Below are 20,311 nucleotides of genomic sequence, written 5' to 3'. Positions count from 1 at the left end.
GCGGGTAACCGGAGTTGACAAAACCTGGTTATCTAGTTTGTGGTCAATCGGTGCTACGACGCCGATTATGAGGTTGTTTAGTCGAACCTGTGTCAACCCAGTCAGAGTTACTGTGCTTTCACATAAAAGGGGGCAGAGACCAGAGTCAAATACTACTTGTGACGATGGCACGGGCACCTTACTTCATGGAGGAGGAAAGCGCGATAATCATGCGGAGTTATGAGGAATTAAAATCCACCCTCACGGCGAAATCCAACACAGCTTCGGCGAGTAGAGTGCGACTGGTCTGTTGGCAGCGAATTTACAGATCGTATGATTTGTGAATGCATCAATATGACAGTTTACTTGTGTCCATGAAAAGAAATACAGCCTGCTGTCAGGACAATGAAATAAGATTTGGTACATTAATTGTAAATTTGTTTTTTTTTTTTTAAGATAATGAAGATAATTTGTCGTGCATCACCACATGAAGCAGGATGATTGTATGTTTAGTCCCATTGACTGTATGAATATGTATGTCCTTTTTTTTTTAGATTGGGCCTAAAAAAAAACCTACGGAGCCCCCCGGATGCCAAAAGAGAAATCATAGCTAATCTGTGGGTACAGTTTAGTAATCTGTACCCACAGTTTACTAATCTGTGGGTTCAGTTTAGTAATGTGTACCGACAGATAAGTAATCTGTACTCAAGTTTAGTAATCTGTACCCACAGATAACTAAACTGTACCCACAGTTTACCAATGACCCGAAATAGCAACTAAGGCTAAGATTTGCTAAACTGTGGGTACAGTTTAGTCAACTGTGGGTACAGTTTAGTAAACTGTGGGTACAGATAGCTATGATTTCTTTTTTTCCTACCTTGGCACCCGGGGGACTCTGTAAAAACCAGCCCGACCCAGCCCGATCAATTAAACTTGATTTGCAGGCCCGAGCCCGACCACCCCCCACCACAAACAAAGGAGTGGCTTCGTAAGAAGCATTTCAAGATCCTGGAGTGGCCTAGCCAGTCTCCAGGTCTCAACCCCATAGAAAATCTGCAGAGGGAGTTGAAAGTCCGTGTTGCCCAACGACAGCCCCAAAACATCACTGCTCTAGAGGAGATCTGCATGGAGGAATGGGCCAAAATACATTGGCCCACAAACAGTGTGTGAAAAGCTTGTGAAGAGTTACAAAAAATGTTTGGCTTCCGTTATTGCCAACAAAGGGTACATAACAAAGTATTGAAATGAACTTTTGGTATAGACCAAATACTTGTTTTCCACCATGATTTGCAAAAAATGTCTTTAAAAATCAAACTATGTGATTTTCTGTTTTTTTTTTCCCACATTGTCTCGCAAGGTTGAGGTTTACCCATGTTGACAACTACAGGCCTCTAATATTTTCAAGTGGGAGAACTTGCACAATTAGTGGTTGACTAAATACTTATTTGCCCCACTGTATCCATCTTGTATCTTATCTTTCCATTCCAACAATAATTAACAGAAAAAAGGCATATTTTAGAGATGGTTTGAATTGTGATGAAATACGATTCATTAATTTTTATGCTGTGATTAACTCGAATAACAATTGTAATCGTTTGACAGCCCTATAGAAAATATCTTTTTTATTACTAAAGTGTTGATATCACGATAATCCACAGATGACTTACTTTTACATTTCAATAAAATATTAATAATTTCCTTACCGTCTGTAGCTGTGAGGAACATTGACTGTGGATTTCTTTTAACCGTTTTGTGACAGTATGGCATGGAATTTCCGCAGCCAACTGACGGCCAACACATGTAAAACAAATGATAAAAACCATTAACTATATCATTCATGTTATAGATGTTCCCATTTCTGTCGGTAAAAAAAATCAGGATATGATCGAGCTGGAGATCCTTGTTTAATTAAATGATTTAATCCATCCCAAGTTGCTTTCATATTTTTATTTGCGTGTAATATTTTTTTATAGTACAATTGTTTACTTGTTCTAATGATGTCTGTTAACTTATTTTTGTTTGTTTTATATCTGTTTCGCGTCTTTTGTTTTTGCTTTGATGAACTGTTTATATGAATTATTTTTCTTTTTCCAAGCATTGATAATTCTTTTTGTGAGCCAAGGACTTTTTGTCCTTTTTTCCTTAATACAATATTCTTTAACAGGACAATGTTTATTATATAAGTGGGTGAATATATCTAGAAAAGTCTCACAGGCACGATTCGTGTTGGATTCTTTATAAAACGGGCTCCAATCTGGCTGTGCAAGACTGTAATTGAAGGTATTGATTGTGTCATCATATAATGTTCGCCTGGCTATAGTAACCACTCCTGAAGATCACAATCAAACAAGGTAAAAACTGGAAAGTGGTCAGTTACGTCACATATAAACAGGCCACTGGTGACCTGACCATCCATGACATTGGTAAATGTATTATCAATAAGAGTGGCACTGTGTGACGTTATTCTACTTGGTTTTGTTATTGTTGGGTATAAAGATATATACATTGTGTCAGTGAAGTCATCAATGGCTTTGAGTTTGGTTGGATTCAATATGTCAATATTAAAATCCCCCCAAATGAATAACCGTTTTTGGTTCACAGATGAAAACGTTTATTTACCCAAAAATTAAAGATATCAATACTTGAACAAGGTGCCTGATATATGCAATTTATTATAACATTTTTCTGTTTTTCATTTTTTATCCCAATCGTTAGACATTCAAGTATTCCATCAACCGCTAAGTTCATATGCGTTACGGCATTAAATTGTATAGACTTGTGTATAAATAAGGTTACTCCACCCCACAGTTTTTTCTGACAGTTCATATGTGTGAATTTATATCCATCCAACCAAAAATGTATGCCTTTGTCAATGTTAAGTCAAGTTTTACATATGGCAATAACACTAAATTGGCAAGAAAATGGTTCAAAGTATTCCTTAATGGACCCAAATTTCGTATACATACTTCTACTGTTGAAATATATTATTGACAGCTTGCCCTTTGTTTGATATTGGTTCAATATTGATCATAAGAAAAATAATTACAATTTATAACAAAGGAAGAAAAAAATATATACAGTGGTGAGAACAAGTATTTGATACACTGCCGATTTTGCTTGTTTTCCCACTTGCAAAGCATGTAGAAGTCTGTAATTTGTATCATAAATTCTCTTCAACTGTGAGGGACGGAATCTCATACAAAAAAAACAGAAAATCACGTTGGATGATTTTTAAATAATAAATTTGCATTTAATTGCATGAAATAAGTATATGATACATCACAAAAATCTAACTTAATATTAATATACTTAAGAAACTTTGTTTGCTATTAAAGAGACCAAACGTTTCCTGTAGTCCTTGACAAGGTTTGCACACACTGCAGCAGGGATTTTGCCCCCCATCTTCAGGGCTCTCACTGAAGGAAGGAGGTTGTCAGCCAAGATCTGGCGATACATCCATGGCCCCATCCATCCTCCCCTCGTCGCAGTCGTCCTGTACCCTTGGCAAAGAAGCAGCCCCAAAAAAATCCTCCTCCATGTTTCACAGTTGGGATGGTGGTCTTGGGGTTGTACTCATCCTTCTTTTTCCTCCAAACACGATGAGCCGAGTTTAGACCAAAAAGTTCAATTTTGGTCTCATCCTGATCTCCTGACATGACCTTCTCCCATTGCCCCTCTGGATCATCCAGATGGTCAGTGGCAAACTTCAGATGTGTCTGGACATGCACTGGCTTCAGCAGCAGCACCTTGCGTGCGCTGTAGGATTTTAATCCATGACGGCGTAATGTGTTTCCGATGGTTTTCTTCGATACTGTGGTTCCAGCTCTCTTCAGGTCATTGACCAGGTCCTGCCGTGTAGTTCTGGGCTGATCCCTCACCTTCCTCATGATCAGTGATGCCCCACGAGGTGAAATCTTGCATGGAGCCCCAGAACGAGGCAGATTGACCGTCAACTTGAACTTCTTCCATTTTCTAATAATCGCTCCAACAGTTGTTACCTTCTCACCAAGCTGCTTGATTATTTTCCTGTAGCCCATCCCAGCCTTGTGCAGGTCTATTATATTATCCCTGATGTCCTTACACAGCTCTTTTGTCTTGGCCATTGTGGAGAGGTTGGAGTTTGTTTGTATGAGCATGTGAACAGGTGTCTTTTAGACCGGTAACAAGTTCAAACAGGTGCAGTTACTTCCGGTCATGAGTGGAGAACAGGAGGGGTTCTTAAAAAAGAACTAAGAGCCGAAATATTTACTAGTTGGTAATGTATCAAATACTTATTTCATGCAGTTAATTACAAATGTATTATTTGAAAATTATACGATGTGATTTTCTGGATTTTTGTATTAGATTCCATCCCTCACAGTTGAAGAGAACTTATGATACAAATTACAGACCTCTACATGGGTTGCAAGTGGGAAAACCAGCAAAATCGGCAGTGTATCAAATACTTGTTCTCCCCACTGTATTCAGGGCCCTTGCTTAAAGCAAAATGGCTCCATCTGACGCCAATTATCAGGCACAACGCTTAAAAGAAATGAAAAGCAATGCAAGAAAATACCAAAGATGAATCACCCACCATAGGAAGCATGTGGATTTGGAGAAGAACGTTTAGCCCCTTGTGGATGTGACCACTTTTCTTTACTTCATTTCATATGGTTAGGGCTGTCCAGTTCTCATAGGTTATCAAGACCGGAATAAACCCTGCTATTAATCAAACTTCGTGTCATGCTCATTGCAACATCTAGAGCAGGGGTCCCCAAACTACGGCCCACCTCCACATTTGATCCAGCCCCTGAACTTTTTTTTTTTTTTCAATAGTGTTAATTTCCTGGCTTTTTTCTGTGAAGAACCCAGAGAGGGTTATTTGGTTATTATCTATTTAATTAATAGTAGTATAGTATAGTATAGTATAGTATAGTATAGTATAGTATAGTATAGTATAGTATAGTATAGTATAGTATAGTATATTTAGGGCTGTCAAACAATTAAAATTTTTAATTGAGGTAATCACAGCTTAAAATTAATCATAATTAATCGCAATTCAAACCGTCTATGAAATATGCCATATTTTCCTGTAAATTATTGTTGGAATGGAAAGACACAAGAGGGATATATACATTCAACATGCTGTACATACGAAAGTAATGTATTTGTTTATTATAACAATAAATCAACAAGATGGCATTACCCATTATTAACATTCTGTTAAAGCGATCCATGGATACAAAGACTTGTAGTTCTTAAAAGATAAATCTAAGTATAAGTTATAGAAATTTTATATTAAAGGGGAAGTTCTGATTTTTTGACATCAGGCTTAATCTTCGAGTTGGGGGGGGGGGGGGGGTTAATTAGTCAGTGGAGTAGATTTCAAAATATTACGTAGCGTTTGTTAGTCTTTTATTATTTTTCAGGGCTCCGGAGTGACTATGCTAATACAAGTCAATGTGCCCAATTAGCATACCAATAAAAAAAAACATATGCACGCAGGTGAATCACCGATGACGCATGCAATCAGTAGTGTTGGCTATGTTTTCAGGATAAAGTTATTAAAACTTACCATTGCATGTCTATAACTGCAGTATGAAGAGCAACATTAGTAATTCAGTTGCTTTGCAGAGAACAAGCGCCGGGCACTCCGGGCGGAGGGATATCACGTTGGTCTGTTCACCGTTTTTGTTTTGTTTTGTTTTTAGTGACGCAACTTCCCGCCCCCAAATCAATAACCCGACTAACTGTAGTTTATTCTGACCAACACATGGCTTCGTTTGAACCGTATATGCATTTCTCTGACACGGAACAGGATGATTAAGATTTTGTTAGTTTTGTTAACATTTCACCATATCAGTTTGAGCCGAAATATACAGACCAACAACTGAAAGACATGGAGGAAAATCGAAGACTGACAAGCACAAATCCCGCAGAAGCTGCCGCAGCCTTCGACACCCCAGTCAGGACAACAGTAGACTGGTTGATGAACAATTGCAACAATTGGAGCTGGATACGAGTTTTCATTAACTCAATATATCGCTGCACAGTGACAACGAAGAAAAAGCATTTCGATGCATAAGTGAACACGAAGACTTTTTACCACTTATCACGAAGACTTTTTACCACTTATCAACAAAGGTGTTCTAGAAACTTTTTTCTTCGTTGACAAGATCAACTGGAAGAAAAAACCAAGGCCAGCAGGCCCAAATGGACAGCTATCAATGAGCTAAGTGGATTCCTGCATGCCGCTGGGCGAATATTCGTAATGGTCTCATAGTAAAACTACCTATGGTATACTCTAAGCTTCATTCTACTTCAGGTAAGCAGCTATACAATCTCAACTGTAATGCATTGTTAGCATAAAAGCATTTATCAAAAGCTGTAGCTGTATGGCAATTATTTACGAGAATGTGCCTAAATCATCACGGGATATGTCAAAAATGAAAAACATTATAAAACCCTGACATAGGCAAATGTGTTGAACATAACTTCAAGTATCATCATATCATGTATTCCAAGTGCCGGTGATGGGCACCTTTGACCACTTGAAGTTACGTAACTTGCGGACTATAAGTCGCTTCTTTTTCCCCCTCATTTTGAATCCTGCTGCTTATAGTCAAGTGCTGCTTATTTGTTGGGTATATTTAAAATTTATATTGCTAAATAATCTAGAGTTCTGTAACTTTTTATTATATACTGTTGATCTATAACATGATGATTTTGGAACTTTCTTGTTTAATCACCCTCTATTATGGTTTTATTTTAGGCAACTCTGGTGGCATATAGGGTTGTTCTTGAGTGGGTGTTGAAAGGCAAACATCTGGGAAGAGGCCAGCAACGTGTTCTTCCATCGTGTGTCGTCTCCTGCATCCGTGAGAAGTACCCTTCTGTCAGTGAGAACTACAATGGTTTTAGGGAAGCTGAAGATGCTATTCAGTTTTTCTAAGTACAACTTGCCAACATACCTTTTCATACCATTTCCCCCATACCCAGAAACTTTTTATCTTTTAAACCTTCACATTTCACAAATTATACAATATGTGTGTGTGTGTTTTTTTTATTTTTATTGTTGTACATTCAAAAATATCTACATTCTAACATTTTAAAAAAAAAAAAAAAAAAGGAAAATGTCTGCCTACGTATTTTTTAAATCGACTGACATGTTGTAAAATAACTTTTTCTTTGTCAGGCCTTTCGATGTTTGCAATGTTCGGTGGAATAGTAGTTGGAGGCTTGAAATAGAAGTCTGGCTCAGCAAACTTGAATGATGAATCCTGCCGTCTTTCCAGGACACGCTCCACCAAATTCTCTCTGAATGTCTGCGTTGTTGGCTCGTAACAGCTCCGGCCAACCCATCTTTTTGTTTGCTTTGGAAACTCCAATCTGTATTTCAAAGTGCCTAATAGAGTAAATTTGATAGTGATATGAACACGATAAGAAAGGTGGAGTGCAATTGTAATGGGACAAATGTTGACAGATTTCAATTTGGTCCATGACGTATGAGTAAGCCTACCATCAGCGTTCCTCTGTTGCTGGCGCCCGACATTTTCATTGTGGTCCATAACAGACATCAGTGTCCTTGCCTTCATGGAGTTATAGACAAAGTGGAGCCTCTTTTGGGTGTACTTCAGCATCGCACTGTGGTATACCTCTAGGTCACCTACAGATCACAATAAAAAGTATCTTGTTAGATATGTCATGATAATACGCCAGTGTTATAGACACAACCGCACCACGGAATAAGGCAAACCCTAGTATCAGAAAACAAAAAAAAAAATGCAGTATTTTCATGTTCAGCCAAAAAATACAGGACACCAAAAATATTTTATCTGGTGTCCTGATGAGGCAACAACTTAGTCAAAAATTTGCTCCTGTCGATCATCATTGTGTACTTTTGTTTTAAACAAAACTAAAATTGCATTAATATTACGTATGTTTAATGGACTAGGGATGCCAATGGCAGAGGATAACATTTTCTACTGCATTAAAATAAATGTTTGGAAAATTGCTTCTAATTCAATCAGAAATCAAGTGAGCTATTAGTGTTGTAAATAGTGTAGTAGCGTGTAAAAGGTCTAGTCCTTCAGTGTTTCGGAATGTCAATCTATCTCTCATAGTTGAAGAGGCTAAACAAACAGGATGCATGTCTAGAGGTGTGACAATATATAGAAAAGATGATATATAGCGATAGTCTGTAGCCCAAAAGGTTATTGATATACTCCCACCAAAAAGTGATATATATTTAAAACACTAGAAGTGCAGGGGGATTGTGTTTTTGGGGGGATTGTGTTTTTGGCTATAAAGAAAGACCAGAAAGTCATTACATGACCCCTATACCAAACTCAGGGGGATAGGTACAATTAGCATCTGAATGTTTGCAAATGCAAGACTACCTTGGCTTTGTCAAACAATGGACCACTCAAACAAGCAATCAAGCAGAGGGGTCACGGCCTGAGTGTAAAGGGGGGGGGGGGGGGGGGGGGTCACTCTTTATAGTTGCAAATAGCATTTGAATATTTGCAAATGCAGGACTCCCTTAGCTGCAGTTTCCTACTTACATACGTCAGTTCCCTGAGGAATTCTGTGGCCAAGAGCTGGTGGAAATGATCCTGATTGAAGTCCACCCATGTGACTGAGATGGAGAGGAGATCAACCTTCAGCTGTGTTAGGATTCTGAGCTGTTTTTTTCTATCTTCCTAATTTTGTCAAAACGCGCACAATTCGATCACATTAGACAACCATACTGAGCTGTTAACAAACACTAAAACATAATTATCAGGACATAAAGCTATAGAGATTTATAGCGTAAAATAGAGGAAGTAAGTAAGTAGAGAGTAAATGAGAGGTGGTGTCTGTAATGTTTTGATACCGAATTGTCCTATGCACCTTGAAGGGCACGCGGCGCCAGCCAATGTTTTTTTGCTCACGTGACGCGGAAGTGAGAGAGTTAGAAAAACGGCCTGCGTAGAGCCGCACGTTTTGTGTTATTGTTTAAGCTGTATGTGCTATTAAAGAAACCAAGTGCCAGCACGTCCTGTGTGGTATATCCGTGTTCTAACAAAGCACAAAACAAGACAGTGTCGTAACTTTGCACCTCAATTCACATACAGGAATATATATATATATTTTCTGACAAAGCCAAGGTAGCCCTGCATTTGCAAATATTTAAGATGCTTGCTAGTGTGAATGCGAATGCCAAATGAGGACCTCAATGCTCAAAAAAATATTCTGATTAGAGTTAGATGACCCTTCTATGGAAACAGCAGTGATTTGTATCAACTGATCCACCCTTGCCCTGGCCAGTGTTCATAAATAAATAAAGAAAATCTTTGATTAGATGAGTGTCTATGTTCGCTCAATGGCTGCCATTGACGGCGCTAGACATGCAATTCATTTTGAGTGGACTGGACATCGAGCACCGTCAATGGCACTGAAACCAGAGCATGTCATTTACAGGTCATTTCTTGTTCATTTTAGGGCATTTTACAGGTTACCTCCTGTTGCATTGGAGTTGCTTCCTAACTGTTTGGGGACATTTTTGAGTGGTCAGTAAGCCTAAATCAACAGGAAGTGACCCGTTAAAAGGAAGAAAAATAAACTAGAAATTATGTGAAATGCCCCAAATCGAGCTCATTGACAGCCATTTACGTCCAATCCATTTGAAGTGGAAAGTTGGCTGGCAGTAAGTAACTATCCACTGCCATCCCTCCCTTTTCGAACTGATTGGATCTCTAGTAGAGCTCCAATCAGTTTCTCTGTTTATTTATTTTTTTGTTGAATATCCTAGAAGCATTTCCTGACCGATGTATCGATAATTGTTGTATCACCGTTTTGTGAGATCATCTTTATCATAAGTCTTGTATCGAAAATCGTATCGTATCGTGAGGCACCCAGAGGTTCCCAACCCTAATCTCGTGTGGCAATTATTACGAGATGATCACTTACTCGTGATGATTGTTGAATTGTCCTCGGCTGGCCTGATGTTGATGTGGTATCCTTCACTGGCGTGGACTGTGGTACAGCAGATCTTACCTATATTTCATTATCACAAAAGACAAAGTATGAACAAATGCTTGGCTTAGTAAGGCCTATCATACAAAAGAGAGAGCTGATCGCTTTGTTTTTTTTTCATGTCATTTCAAGCATTTACATTAATATTTACAAATACAGCTCTGCTTTTACGCAAACGACAAAATTTTAAATAAATGCCTGAATGGGAGTGGGACGAAGAAAACTACTTACTATAGGTAGAATGACAATATTTAGATTTCCAAAAAACGGGGAAACCCAACCCGGCCTCGAGTTACTTAAATTATAATATTTATACACTAATTATACTATAATATAGGATGATTCAAAAAGAAAGTGCCAAAATCATTATGTGATAGAGCGCAAGTATATAAGTTACAGAACTCTAGCTTGGACACATTTTCAATTCACCCAACAAATAAGCTACACTGGACTATAAGCAGCAGGATTTAAAATGAGGGAAAAACATAGCGGATTATAGTCCGCAAATTACACAACTTCAAGTTTTTAAATCAAGTGTTCAAGGGGGCCACTTGTAATTCAAGAAATAATACTTGAAGTTATGTTCAACACATTTGCGGATGTCCGAGTTTTATAAAGAGAAAGTAGAACGCAGACAGAAAAAGCAGCAGCATCTAAATGAATTTAGAAAACCACTCGGGACACGCGAGGACATGACAGGGCAAAAGATCACCCTACGAAGTTACGAACGGTACAACATAAACCAATTACGAACCATTTGTAAACCGAACCCAACCCAAATTGGAATAATTTACTGCATTTGGGATGGTTATATGAAAGTTGGTCGTTATTTCCTATTTAAAAACACGAACCATATATATGTCTGATGTTTGTTACAAGTAGCTCGCTTTTGGCATGCATGTACACCAACACCTAGTAGAAGTGTATATGCGATATATTTCCATACATGTTTTTTTTTTTTACCTGTTTATCAGAAGATCTTGAAGCTGTTTGGGCAGTCGAAGGCACAGCATTTGGTTTCAGGGGAGAAGAGCCACAAAATGTTTTCCTGATATCGGTTGTTGTGAAATGCTTGCTGCAAATTCGACATTTTAGTCCTTTTTCCACCGGTGTGTGAATGTCATATCCAGCAGAGAGTAACCAAAGTTTATATAGTTCCTCGTTCTTCACAGGGAAGCGGTGGACACTTTCTTTAGTCCATTTCTTCTGTATGTTTCCACAAGTTCTAAAAGCACATTTCACCATGCTGACGTCCTTTCGTGAACCTTTAGAAGAATAGACTGACGTGAAGACAAGTGGCCGTAGCACTGCTCTCTAATGGAGTGTCATTACGCATATGAAACAATAGTCCCGCAGAATTAAATAAATTACGGCAGTTTGGTGCGACATTTTTTTGGGCTGCAGGGGATTTTTGTACATTGAGCTGCGTTTTCAATTTATTTGACTGTGTTAGATCTGTGAATATCGCTTTTTATTAGCATGCTAATTGGGCACATTGACTTGCATTTGCATAGCCACTCCGGAGCCCTGAAAAATAATAAAAGACTAACAAACGCTACGTAATATTTTGAAATCTACTCCACTGACTAATTAAACCCCCCTAACTCGAAGATTAAGCCTGATGTCAAAAAATCAGAACTTCCCCTTTAAAACCCTCTCAATAGTTTCGTTTTAATAAAATTTGTAAAATTTTCAAACAAAAAAATAAACTAGTAGCTCGCCATTGTTGATGTCAATAATTACGCAATGCTCATGGTGCTGAAACCCATAAAATCAGTCGCACCCAAGCGCCAGCAGAGGGCGACAAAACACCAAAAAACACAAGTAACAAATGGACATAACTCTGTGCTGTCATTTTAATCTGTTTGAGCGGGGCATGTGCGTTAAATTAATTTTAAAAATGAATTACTGCCCGTTAACACGATAACTTTGACAGCCCTAATTATATTATATTATATTATATTATATTATATTATATTATATTATATTATATTATTATTATGATTTTTATTTTACTTTGTTCCTTGAAGAATCCAGAAAAGGGTGATTTGATTGTGGCTTTCTGAGAAACAATACATTTTTACATTTAGGCACTCCTGCAATCGTCACACTTTTTCTGTTACAAACTGACTCATCAGAGAAGGGAAAAGTTCTGTGGCCCTCACAGGTAAAAGTCTGGGGACCCCTGATCTAGAGGGTACTAAAGTATGTATTAGGTGTGTCCAAACCTTTCTCTGAGGACTGCTTTGAGAAAAATCAAAGGACTGTGAAACAATTTTTTTTCCTTCTATATATATTTTCTTGCCAAAATTTCACCACCCATTTTGTACATCATTTGAAAGATGGTATAACAGAAGCAAAAAAAAAAAAAAAAAGAAAAGAAGCAAACAAAGAAAAAAAAAAGCATAAAGAAAAACAAAGTTATGATAGCTCACCAAAATATAACACTATGATCTTTGTATTAACCCTTTTATGCACGAATTAGGAGGTTTTTTTTCTGGCCTGCACACGACACTTATTTATCATTGGTTGCAATCTTGTTTCCAGTCAACTGCTCGGATTGAGGTCTCAATAAGTCACGGTTCGGTATAATTTCCGATACGGGGGACACGAGTTTTGATTCGATTCAATACATTTAATGCTCTGAAAAAAAAAAAAAAATTGTATTTTTGTTTCAATGTTTTTTTTATTTTGCTAACAAGCAAAAATAACATTGCCATCATATAAACATGCATTTTATTGCATGTTTTGTGTCTACATCTTACTGATCTGGAGAAATTTTGTATAAAAGTACTGAGAACAATCTTTACTGTTTGTAAAGTGAGGCGGGGCACACTGTTGATTGCTACAGCTCTCTTGGCAGCTATGTTTACCACACAAGCAGCACATCCTATTTGTGGTCTGAGTCCATCTGTGTCCAGTACTGAATTAACAATAATTGCAGCATTATCTATAGTCACTGGTATGGATTGATTTGACCTGCTTAACTTCCATTCAGTCAAGGTGGTTTTTAATTTATCGTTGTAGTATATGGACTACACACCCATGATCACTCTGGGCTCACGCAGCCAATGGAATGGGATCTATCGTAGTACATCTAGGTTGCTATTTGATGATATCTAGTGTGTGCGCTTCAGTGTTGTTGGGCATTGAAAAAGTTGACAAGACAGACCCTTATCTGAGTCTACTTGAATATCGGAACACACCAGTTGACAATTTGAGATCACCAGTTCAGCTACTCACGAGTCGTCGCACACGCTCAATTATGCCAAACACTCACCAGCAGCTAACGCCACAGAAGTCACATCTGCTCATTACTGCACAACATCAGCATATGAAAATCGACTTTCATAAACAGGACAAGTTTGAAGTACAGCACTCTTAATTTGCCACTCATTGTTCATCATGTCCATTCAGCTGTCTGTTGTCAAAGTGAGGTTGTTCGTAGCAGCAAAGTTGGTAACAATGTTTTGACGAACTTCGTTGTAAATATCCGTGAAGACAGTCTTTGTGAAATACGTACGAGAGGGGATAGCGTATCAGCAAACCGACAATGCTGCCACACAGCGGATCTGTACGACGCTGAAGCCGCCTCCTTAAACTTCTGTCTTTCCTCGCTAGCCATGATTGTCGTGTCTGTTTCCTCAAACACAAACAAATGCAGCGTGCTTCACTCCGCCCTCCACACAGTTTGGGGGAGGAGAGGAAGGCTGCTCGCGGGTAGGAGCTGTCAGAGTTTTTCCAAGGCACAGCTCTCAGTTTTCGATGCACCCCGGGCATATTAGCAAGCGCATGCGAGAAAAAATTTGGAAAATACATTTTTGGAAGCTTTTCATGTGCGTATTTTTGCGTATTGAATTGAAGAGGGCGTATCGAATGGTTCAATATAAAACCGGGTATTGTTGCATCCTTAATACACACACATATGTATAGACCCTACCCACGTGACGTCACAACTCCGCCCTCCTGACTGGTGACGCCCAATTGTCTGTCAACACATCGTGTTTACCTGTTACGGCTACGTACATTCCTCCTATTTACGGCGTGTTTTTCTGCTCGTTAACATTAAAAATCAAAATGGTGAAGGCGTGTGTGGCGGTCGGTTGCAATAACAGAGAAGATAGACGGAGAGACTTGAAGTTCTACCGGATTCCGAGAGACCCCGCAGAGGAGAGCGAGATGGGCTGCTGCAATTCGACGAGAAAACTGGGCTCCAAATGATTACCACAGATTATGTAGTAGTCACTTTATATCTGGTAAGATGCATTTAATATATATTTAGAGGGTTTTGGGCTGACAACCACAATTAAGATCATTGCTAGGCTAATCGCCGACTACATACACGTATGTATGTAGTGAGAGTGCTATCGCTAAACCATATAAACATTAAAAGCCCTAGCTCCATTGACAAATGACATGAAATACATTAGACTTGACAGTGGATGTTAGCAAGAACAAAAGATTTTGAATTGAAAATTTCGTAACTCACCTTTCCAAGCACAAGATAGATTCCTGCCGAATTTTCGCGGACGAGGACCTGTTTCACCTAACCAGCAACGAAGTATTTATAAGCCTCCAAGCTCTTAAAGTTTTTCAAACTTTCGTGAGAATAGGCTGATTTTGTGTGGACAAGATAGTTGTAAATATCAGGGTAGCTAGCAGATGTCAGGCAAATACGGCGAAGACAGTCGAAAAACATCGATTTAGGCATCAAATATGGATCTGGCGCGGGTCTTCCATGAAATGCATTATAAATTGCTCGATCAATTGAGACCATTGATAATACAGACACAAAATGACGGACAAGGGGGCGGAACAATACAGCAAGCACGTGATTTTGTGACGTCGGTGGGTAGGGTCTATATGGAAACCATGAGGAAGCAACTAGAAGGTCTGCCACAACCAAATACCTACAGAGGGTGAGGCAGGTCCTCAAGAGTCAGCTGAATGGCAAGAATAAGATCCAGCCCATTAACAGCTATGTCCTACCAGTAATCAGATACCCTACTGGCATCGTATCCTGGCCACTGGAAGAGATGCAGGCTACCAACATCAAGACAAGGAAGCTCCTTACAATGCATGCAGGGTTTCGCCCTAAGTCCAGCATCCTGAGGCTCTACACAAAGCGGAAAGAGGGAGGTCGAGGACTAATGAGCATCAGAGCCACGGTCCAGGAGGAAACTACAACCCTCCAAGAGTACATCATGAAAATGGCCCCCAGTGATGACCTGCTCGGTGAATGCCTCAGGCAACAGAAGCCCAATAAGGAGGAGGGCCCTGAGGAGCTATCATGGATGGACAGGACCCTGCATGGTGTGTACCACCGACAAATTGAGGAGGTAGCTGACATGGGAAAAACATACCACTGGCTGGAAAAGGCCGGACTGAAAGACAAGGCACTGATCATGGCAGCACAAGAACTGGCCCTGTCTATCACACCAGACCGGACCCCAGGTGCAGGCTATGCAAAGAGGCCCCTGAGACAGTCCAGCACATCACAGCAGGGTGTAAGACGCTAGCAGGCAAGGCATACATGGAACGACATCACCAGGTAGCAGGCATAGTGTACAGGAACATCTGTGCCGAGTACGGACTGGAGACCCCAGAGTCAAGGTGGGCGACACCTCCGAAGGTGGTCGAGAACAACCGAGCCAAGATCCTGTGGGACTTCCAGATCCAGACAGACAAAATGGTGATGGCCAACCAGCCTGACATAATGTTGGTGGATAAACATCAGAAGACAGCAGTAGTGATAGATGAGCGATAGCAACATCAGGAAAAAAGAAAATGAAAAGCTGAAGAAATATCAAGGGTTGAAGGAAGAGTTGGAGAAAATGTGGGGAGTGAAGGCAAGAGTGGTGCCAGTAGTGATCGGGACACTAGGGGCAGTAACCCCCAAGTTGGGCTCATGGCTCCAACAGATACCAGGAACAACGTCCGACGTCTCCATTCAGAAGAGCGCAATCCTAGGGACAGCTAAGATCCTGCCCAGGACCCTCAAGCTCCCAGGCCTCTGGTAGAGGACCCGAGCTTGAAAGGAGAGACCATACCGCTCGGGTGGGTGAGACGACAATTTTTTTCCTTTTTTTTATATATACATATATACACACACACCGGCCACTTTATTAGGTACACCACGCTAGTAACGGGTTGGACCCCCTTTTGCCTTCAGAACTGCCTCAATTCTTTGTGCCATAGATTCAACAAGGTGCTTGATGCATTCCTCAGAGAGTTTGGTCCATATTGGCATGATGGCATCACACAGTTGGTGCAGATTTGTCAGCTGCACATCCACGATGCCAATCTCCCTTTCCACCACATCCCAAAGATGCTCTATTGGATTGAGATCTGGTGACTGTGGAGACCATTTGAGTACAGTGAACTCACTGTCATGTTCAAGAAACCAGTCTGAGATGATTCCAGCTTTATGACATGGCACATTATGCTGCTGAAAGTAGCCATCAGAAGTTGGGTACATTGTGGTCATAAAGGGATGGACATGGTCAGCAACAATACTCAGGTAGGCTGTGGCGTTCCAACGATGCTCAATTGGTACCAAGGGGCCCAAAGAGTGCCAAGAAAATATTCCCCACACCATTACACCACCACCACCAGCCTGAACCGTTGATACAAGGCAGGATGGATCCATGCTTTTATGTTGTTGAGGCCAAATTCTGACCCTACCATCTGAATGTCGCAGCAGAAATCGAGACTCATCAGACCAGACAACGTTTTTCCAATCTTCTATTGTCCAATTTCGATGAACTTGTGCAAATTGTAGCCTCAGTTTACTGTTCTTAGCTGAAAGGAGTGGCACCTGGCGTGGTCTTCTGCTGCTGTAGCTCACCTGCCTCAAAGTTCCATGTACTGTGCGTATAGAGATGCTCTTCTGCCTACCTTGGTTGTAAAGGGTGGTTATTTGAGTCCCTGTTGCCTTTCTATCAGCTCGAACCAGTCTGGCCATTCTTCTCTGACCTCTGGCATCAACAAGGCATTTCCACCCACAGAACTGTCGCTCACTGTGTATTTTTTCTTTCTTGGACCAATCTCTGTAAACCCTAGAGATGGTTGTGCGTGAAAATCCCAGTAGAACAGCAGTTTCTGAAACACTCAGACCAGGCCTTCTGGCACAAACAACCATGCCACGTTCAAAGTCACTCAAATCACCTTTCTTCCCCATACTGATGCTCGTTTGAACTGCAGGAGATTGTTTTAAACCATGTCTACATGCCTAAATGCACTGACTTTCCGCCATGTGATTGGCTGACTAGAAATTAAGTGTGAACAGGCAGTTGGACAGGTGTATCTAATAAAGTGGCCGGTGAGTGTATATACTGTATATATATTAGGGCTGTCAAATCGTGTTAACGGGCAATAATTAATTTTTTAAATTAATCAAGTTAAAATATTTAAGGCAATTAACTCATTTGCTCCTGGAAACGTATAAATACGTTCTTTTTTTAAATGCTTCACTGTCCCAAAAACGTATTTATACGTCTTTTGCGTTTTTTTTTTTTAATAAGAAGCATATATACCTTCCACTGTATCTGAGAAACAAAGAACAACACTCCAAGCCCATTTTAAAGCAATAAAACTGGCCACTGGAGGGCAGTAGCGCACTTTGCAAGACCAGGCAACCCAATTCAACAGCAGTGAACGGCCGGGCAGCAAGGTCGGAGCGCTGGCGGCACGATGCCAGGCGGCGCTCCGAACGAACAAAACAACAAGAGGACGCCTGAAAGGCCAGGCGTTGGACGACTACGCAAAACGAGTAAGACCCTCAGTAAAGCGGCTCGCCAAGCAGACCCCGCAGAAACGCAAAAATAATCCATCTTTGTGAGACAGACAACGATGAGGGAAAAGTTTACACGGCTGACGTGGCAACAACGGCGTCATCTCGGCGACAAACCGTCATCTCTCAGTAGTCATGTGTGAATAAATTGCTTCTTTGCTATCAAAAGCTCCATTTGGCTGGTTGTTCATGTTATTTTGTAAAAGGAAAACATTCAGATGTTTGGGATGTCACTGAAGCAAAAAATAGCCGTGTTAAAGTCAAACTTATGTTTGAAATGTATGCGTTCACAAAAAGCTCTTTTTCTCCGTTTTTTCATCAGAAATTGAAAAATGGCTCAAACTAAGCTATTTTCTAATGCTGATTTCTAAAGAATGGAAAAAGATATGAACTTATTTTTTTTTCTGCTGAAAGAAGAGAGTCTAATCTTTCTTTTGGTGGGTTCCATGTTTATATAGCAATGGAACAGAATTTTCTGTGGGCCTTGCAAAATCAGTCAAAATCCGGAAAAAACGGCCGGGAGCGAAGGGCCTTGCTCTGGTGAAAATGTCTGGGAGTAAATGAGTTAACGGATGCACGTAACGACCCACTCACGCATTACAGCAAACAGTCTACAATGGCGCTATTTTACTCATATACAGTGCTAAGAGACAGCATCAAGTGAGTGGAGTAGATACAATCATTCAGTGCAACCGTGCTTTTAATTGACATCTCTCCCACTATAACTATGAATGGTGTTGGAATTGACATGGGGAAGAATGACAGAAGTTGATATTTTTCTTAACATCATGTCTTGCACACAACGCAAAGAAGATATAGCATTTGCGGGCACCACACACAGTCATGGTTGCACCATGCATGCATGGTTGCACCCATCATGCATTTGGGCAGAAGTTAAATCGCTACAGTATCATTCACTGAAAGCTCAACAAATACACTAGATGTCAATTTTTAGTCACAATATACAAACTCACATTTATCCTTTAAGAATTACAAGTTTTTCTATCAGTGGATCCCTTTCACAGAAAGAATGTTAATAATGTTAATGCCATCTTGTGGATTTATTGTTATAATAAACAAATACAGTACTGATGTACAGTATGTTGAATGTACAGTATATATCAGTCTTGTCTTATCTTTCCATTCCATTCATTTATGCGTTTGACAGCCGTAATATATATATATATATATATGTATACACTCCTCCAAAAGAAGAAAGATACAGGTGTCACCACCTCACTTACGTCAAGAATGGTGTTGTGCCCCAAAACATTTGTTCAATTCCAGTCATGTAGCTATATTATCTGTACTCACCAAGTCCCAGAAAAGGTTTGCCCCCCAGTAGATTATTGGTTTGACTCCGCTGACTAACTGGAGCTGTTTGACTTTACTAGCTCTTTCCTGAATCAGGAATAGCACCACGCCGGATGGCACAGTAGACACCACAAATATAACGCAGGTCCGAATGATCAATCCCGTTAAAACTCGGCGGCTAAGAACAAAGAAGACACAATGAAGGAAGAGTGCTGCAAGTGGTAATTACTTCAGGAAATTACATCCAACATAAACATCACCTATATTGCTGAAGTACCGAATCCTCCTCCTTCTCAAATATCAGTGGGTGATTGTGGGCATTGATGCTACTGTCAGGGGCCTGTTGTCTCAGAAATGCATTGTTCACCACATTAACAAATGAGCCTAGCGAATGTAGGCCTTTCGAATTATACCATATCTGTACATAACACAAAGATGAGAATTACAAAAGTCATTAAGGGTGGTTTGAGCAATTTTTGATAGACAAAGAAATCCACATACAATGACATTTTTTTCAACAGAGTCACCCGATAATCCTGCCTCTATGGAGAAACCGCCATATCTGCAACAAAGTGACTTGATTAACTTGACTAAAAAGACCAAACAAAATTGAGTTTTGTTGCAGGAAATTTACCTAAGTTCTCTTATGAGCATATCGGTCTTCAAGCTGTAAAAGAAGTGTATTATTTTATGTCACTTATCAACCTAGATAAAGGGATCAAGAGCCAAATGATGCCTTTAATGTGAAAATAAATGCTACAATGTAAACAACTACAAACTGCAATTTCTGGAGAAATTACTCTGGGGCTTTGATGTGGGGAGATACAGATCTTAGGTTGGTTTGGGGACATTTCAAGAACCATATCAGGTCACTTCCTGTTGATTTGGGGACAATGGCGGACCGTATGCAACACGTCACTTCCGTTCATTAATATTCATGACATTAGCTACTGTTGCTAAGTAGGGACAAGCCACCGTTTGTCCCTAATAGGAAATCGTGTACGAGACAGATGTTTACAGAGCTAAACCTACCAATTCTCTCCGAAAATGATGTGCTTGGTGCCAAATTCACTGGCAAAGATGTGGAAAAAAATAAAAATGTTCAGTTAAAGAGATGGCTTTAGTGTCGAAGGCAGAAAAAGACAAAAAAAAAACGAGCCGACCTAAGAATAGCTTTAGCTTTTTTATCGACGTGACTGACAATGACATTCTCCTGTTTCAACAAGCTAT

At 39.9% G+C, this 20,311-nt stretch overlaps 1 protein-coding gene and 1 long non-coding RNA gene across 2 annotated transcripts in view; both read right to left on the bottom strand.

The window, feature by feature from the left end:
- Window positions 1-20,311, bottom strand: part of LOC130912442 (phospholipid-transporting ATPase ABCA1-like) — a 383,631-nt gene that overhangs the window by 104,671 nt on the left and 258,649 nt on the right. The window contains exons 29-35 of the mRNA XM_057830543.1: window positions 19,716-19,748; window positions 19,583-19,643; window positions 19,342-19,499; window positions 19,082-19,259; window positions 8,519-8,660; window positions 7,478-7,624; window positions 7,125-7,363 (exon numbers count right to left, since the gene is read on the bottom strand). Of these exons, the coding sequence (XP_057686526.1) occupies window positions 7,125-7,363; window positions 7,478-7,624; window positions 8,519-8,660; window positions 19,082-19,259; window positions 19,342-19,499; window positions 19,583-19,643; window positions 19,716-19,748 (958 nt within the window). The remainder of the gene's footprint in view (window positions 1-7,124; window positions 7,364-7,477; window positions 7,625-8,518; window positions 8,661-19,081; window positions 19,260-19,341; window positions 19,500-19,582; window positions 19,644-19,715; window positions 19,749-20,311) is intronic.
- Window positions 6,941-10,050, bottom strand: LOC130916992 (uncharacterized). The gene is made up of 3 exons (XR_009063397.1): window positions 9,910-10,050; window positions 7,478-7,624; window positions 6,941-7,363 (listed from the first exon to the last, which is right to left on the bottom strand). It is a non-coding gene; the product is annotated as an uncharacterized LOC130916992 (long non-coding RNA).

The sequence above is a fragment of the Corythoichthys intestinalis genome, chromosome 1 (genome assembly GCF_030265065.1).
Source record: "Corythoichthys intestinalis isolate RoL2023-P3 chromosome 1, ASM3026506v1, whole genome shotgun sequence".
NCBI classification, from domain to species: Eukaryota; Metazoa; Chordata; class Actinopteri; order Syngnathiformes; family Syngnathidae; genus Corythoichthys; species Corythoichthys intestinalis.
Note: the sequence above shows the minus strand (reverse complement) of the source record. Positions and strands in the feature narration are given on the sequence as shown.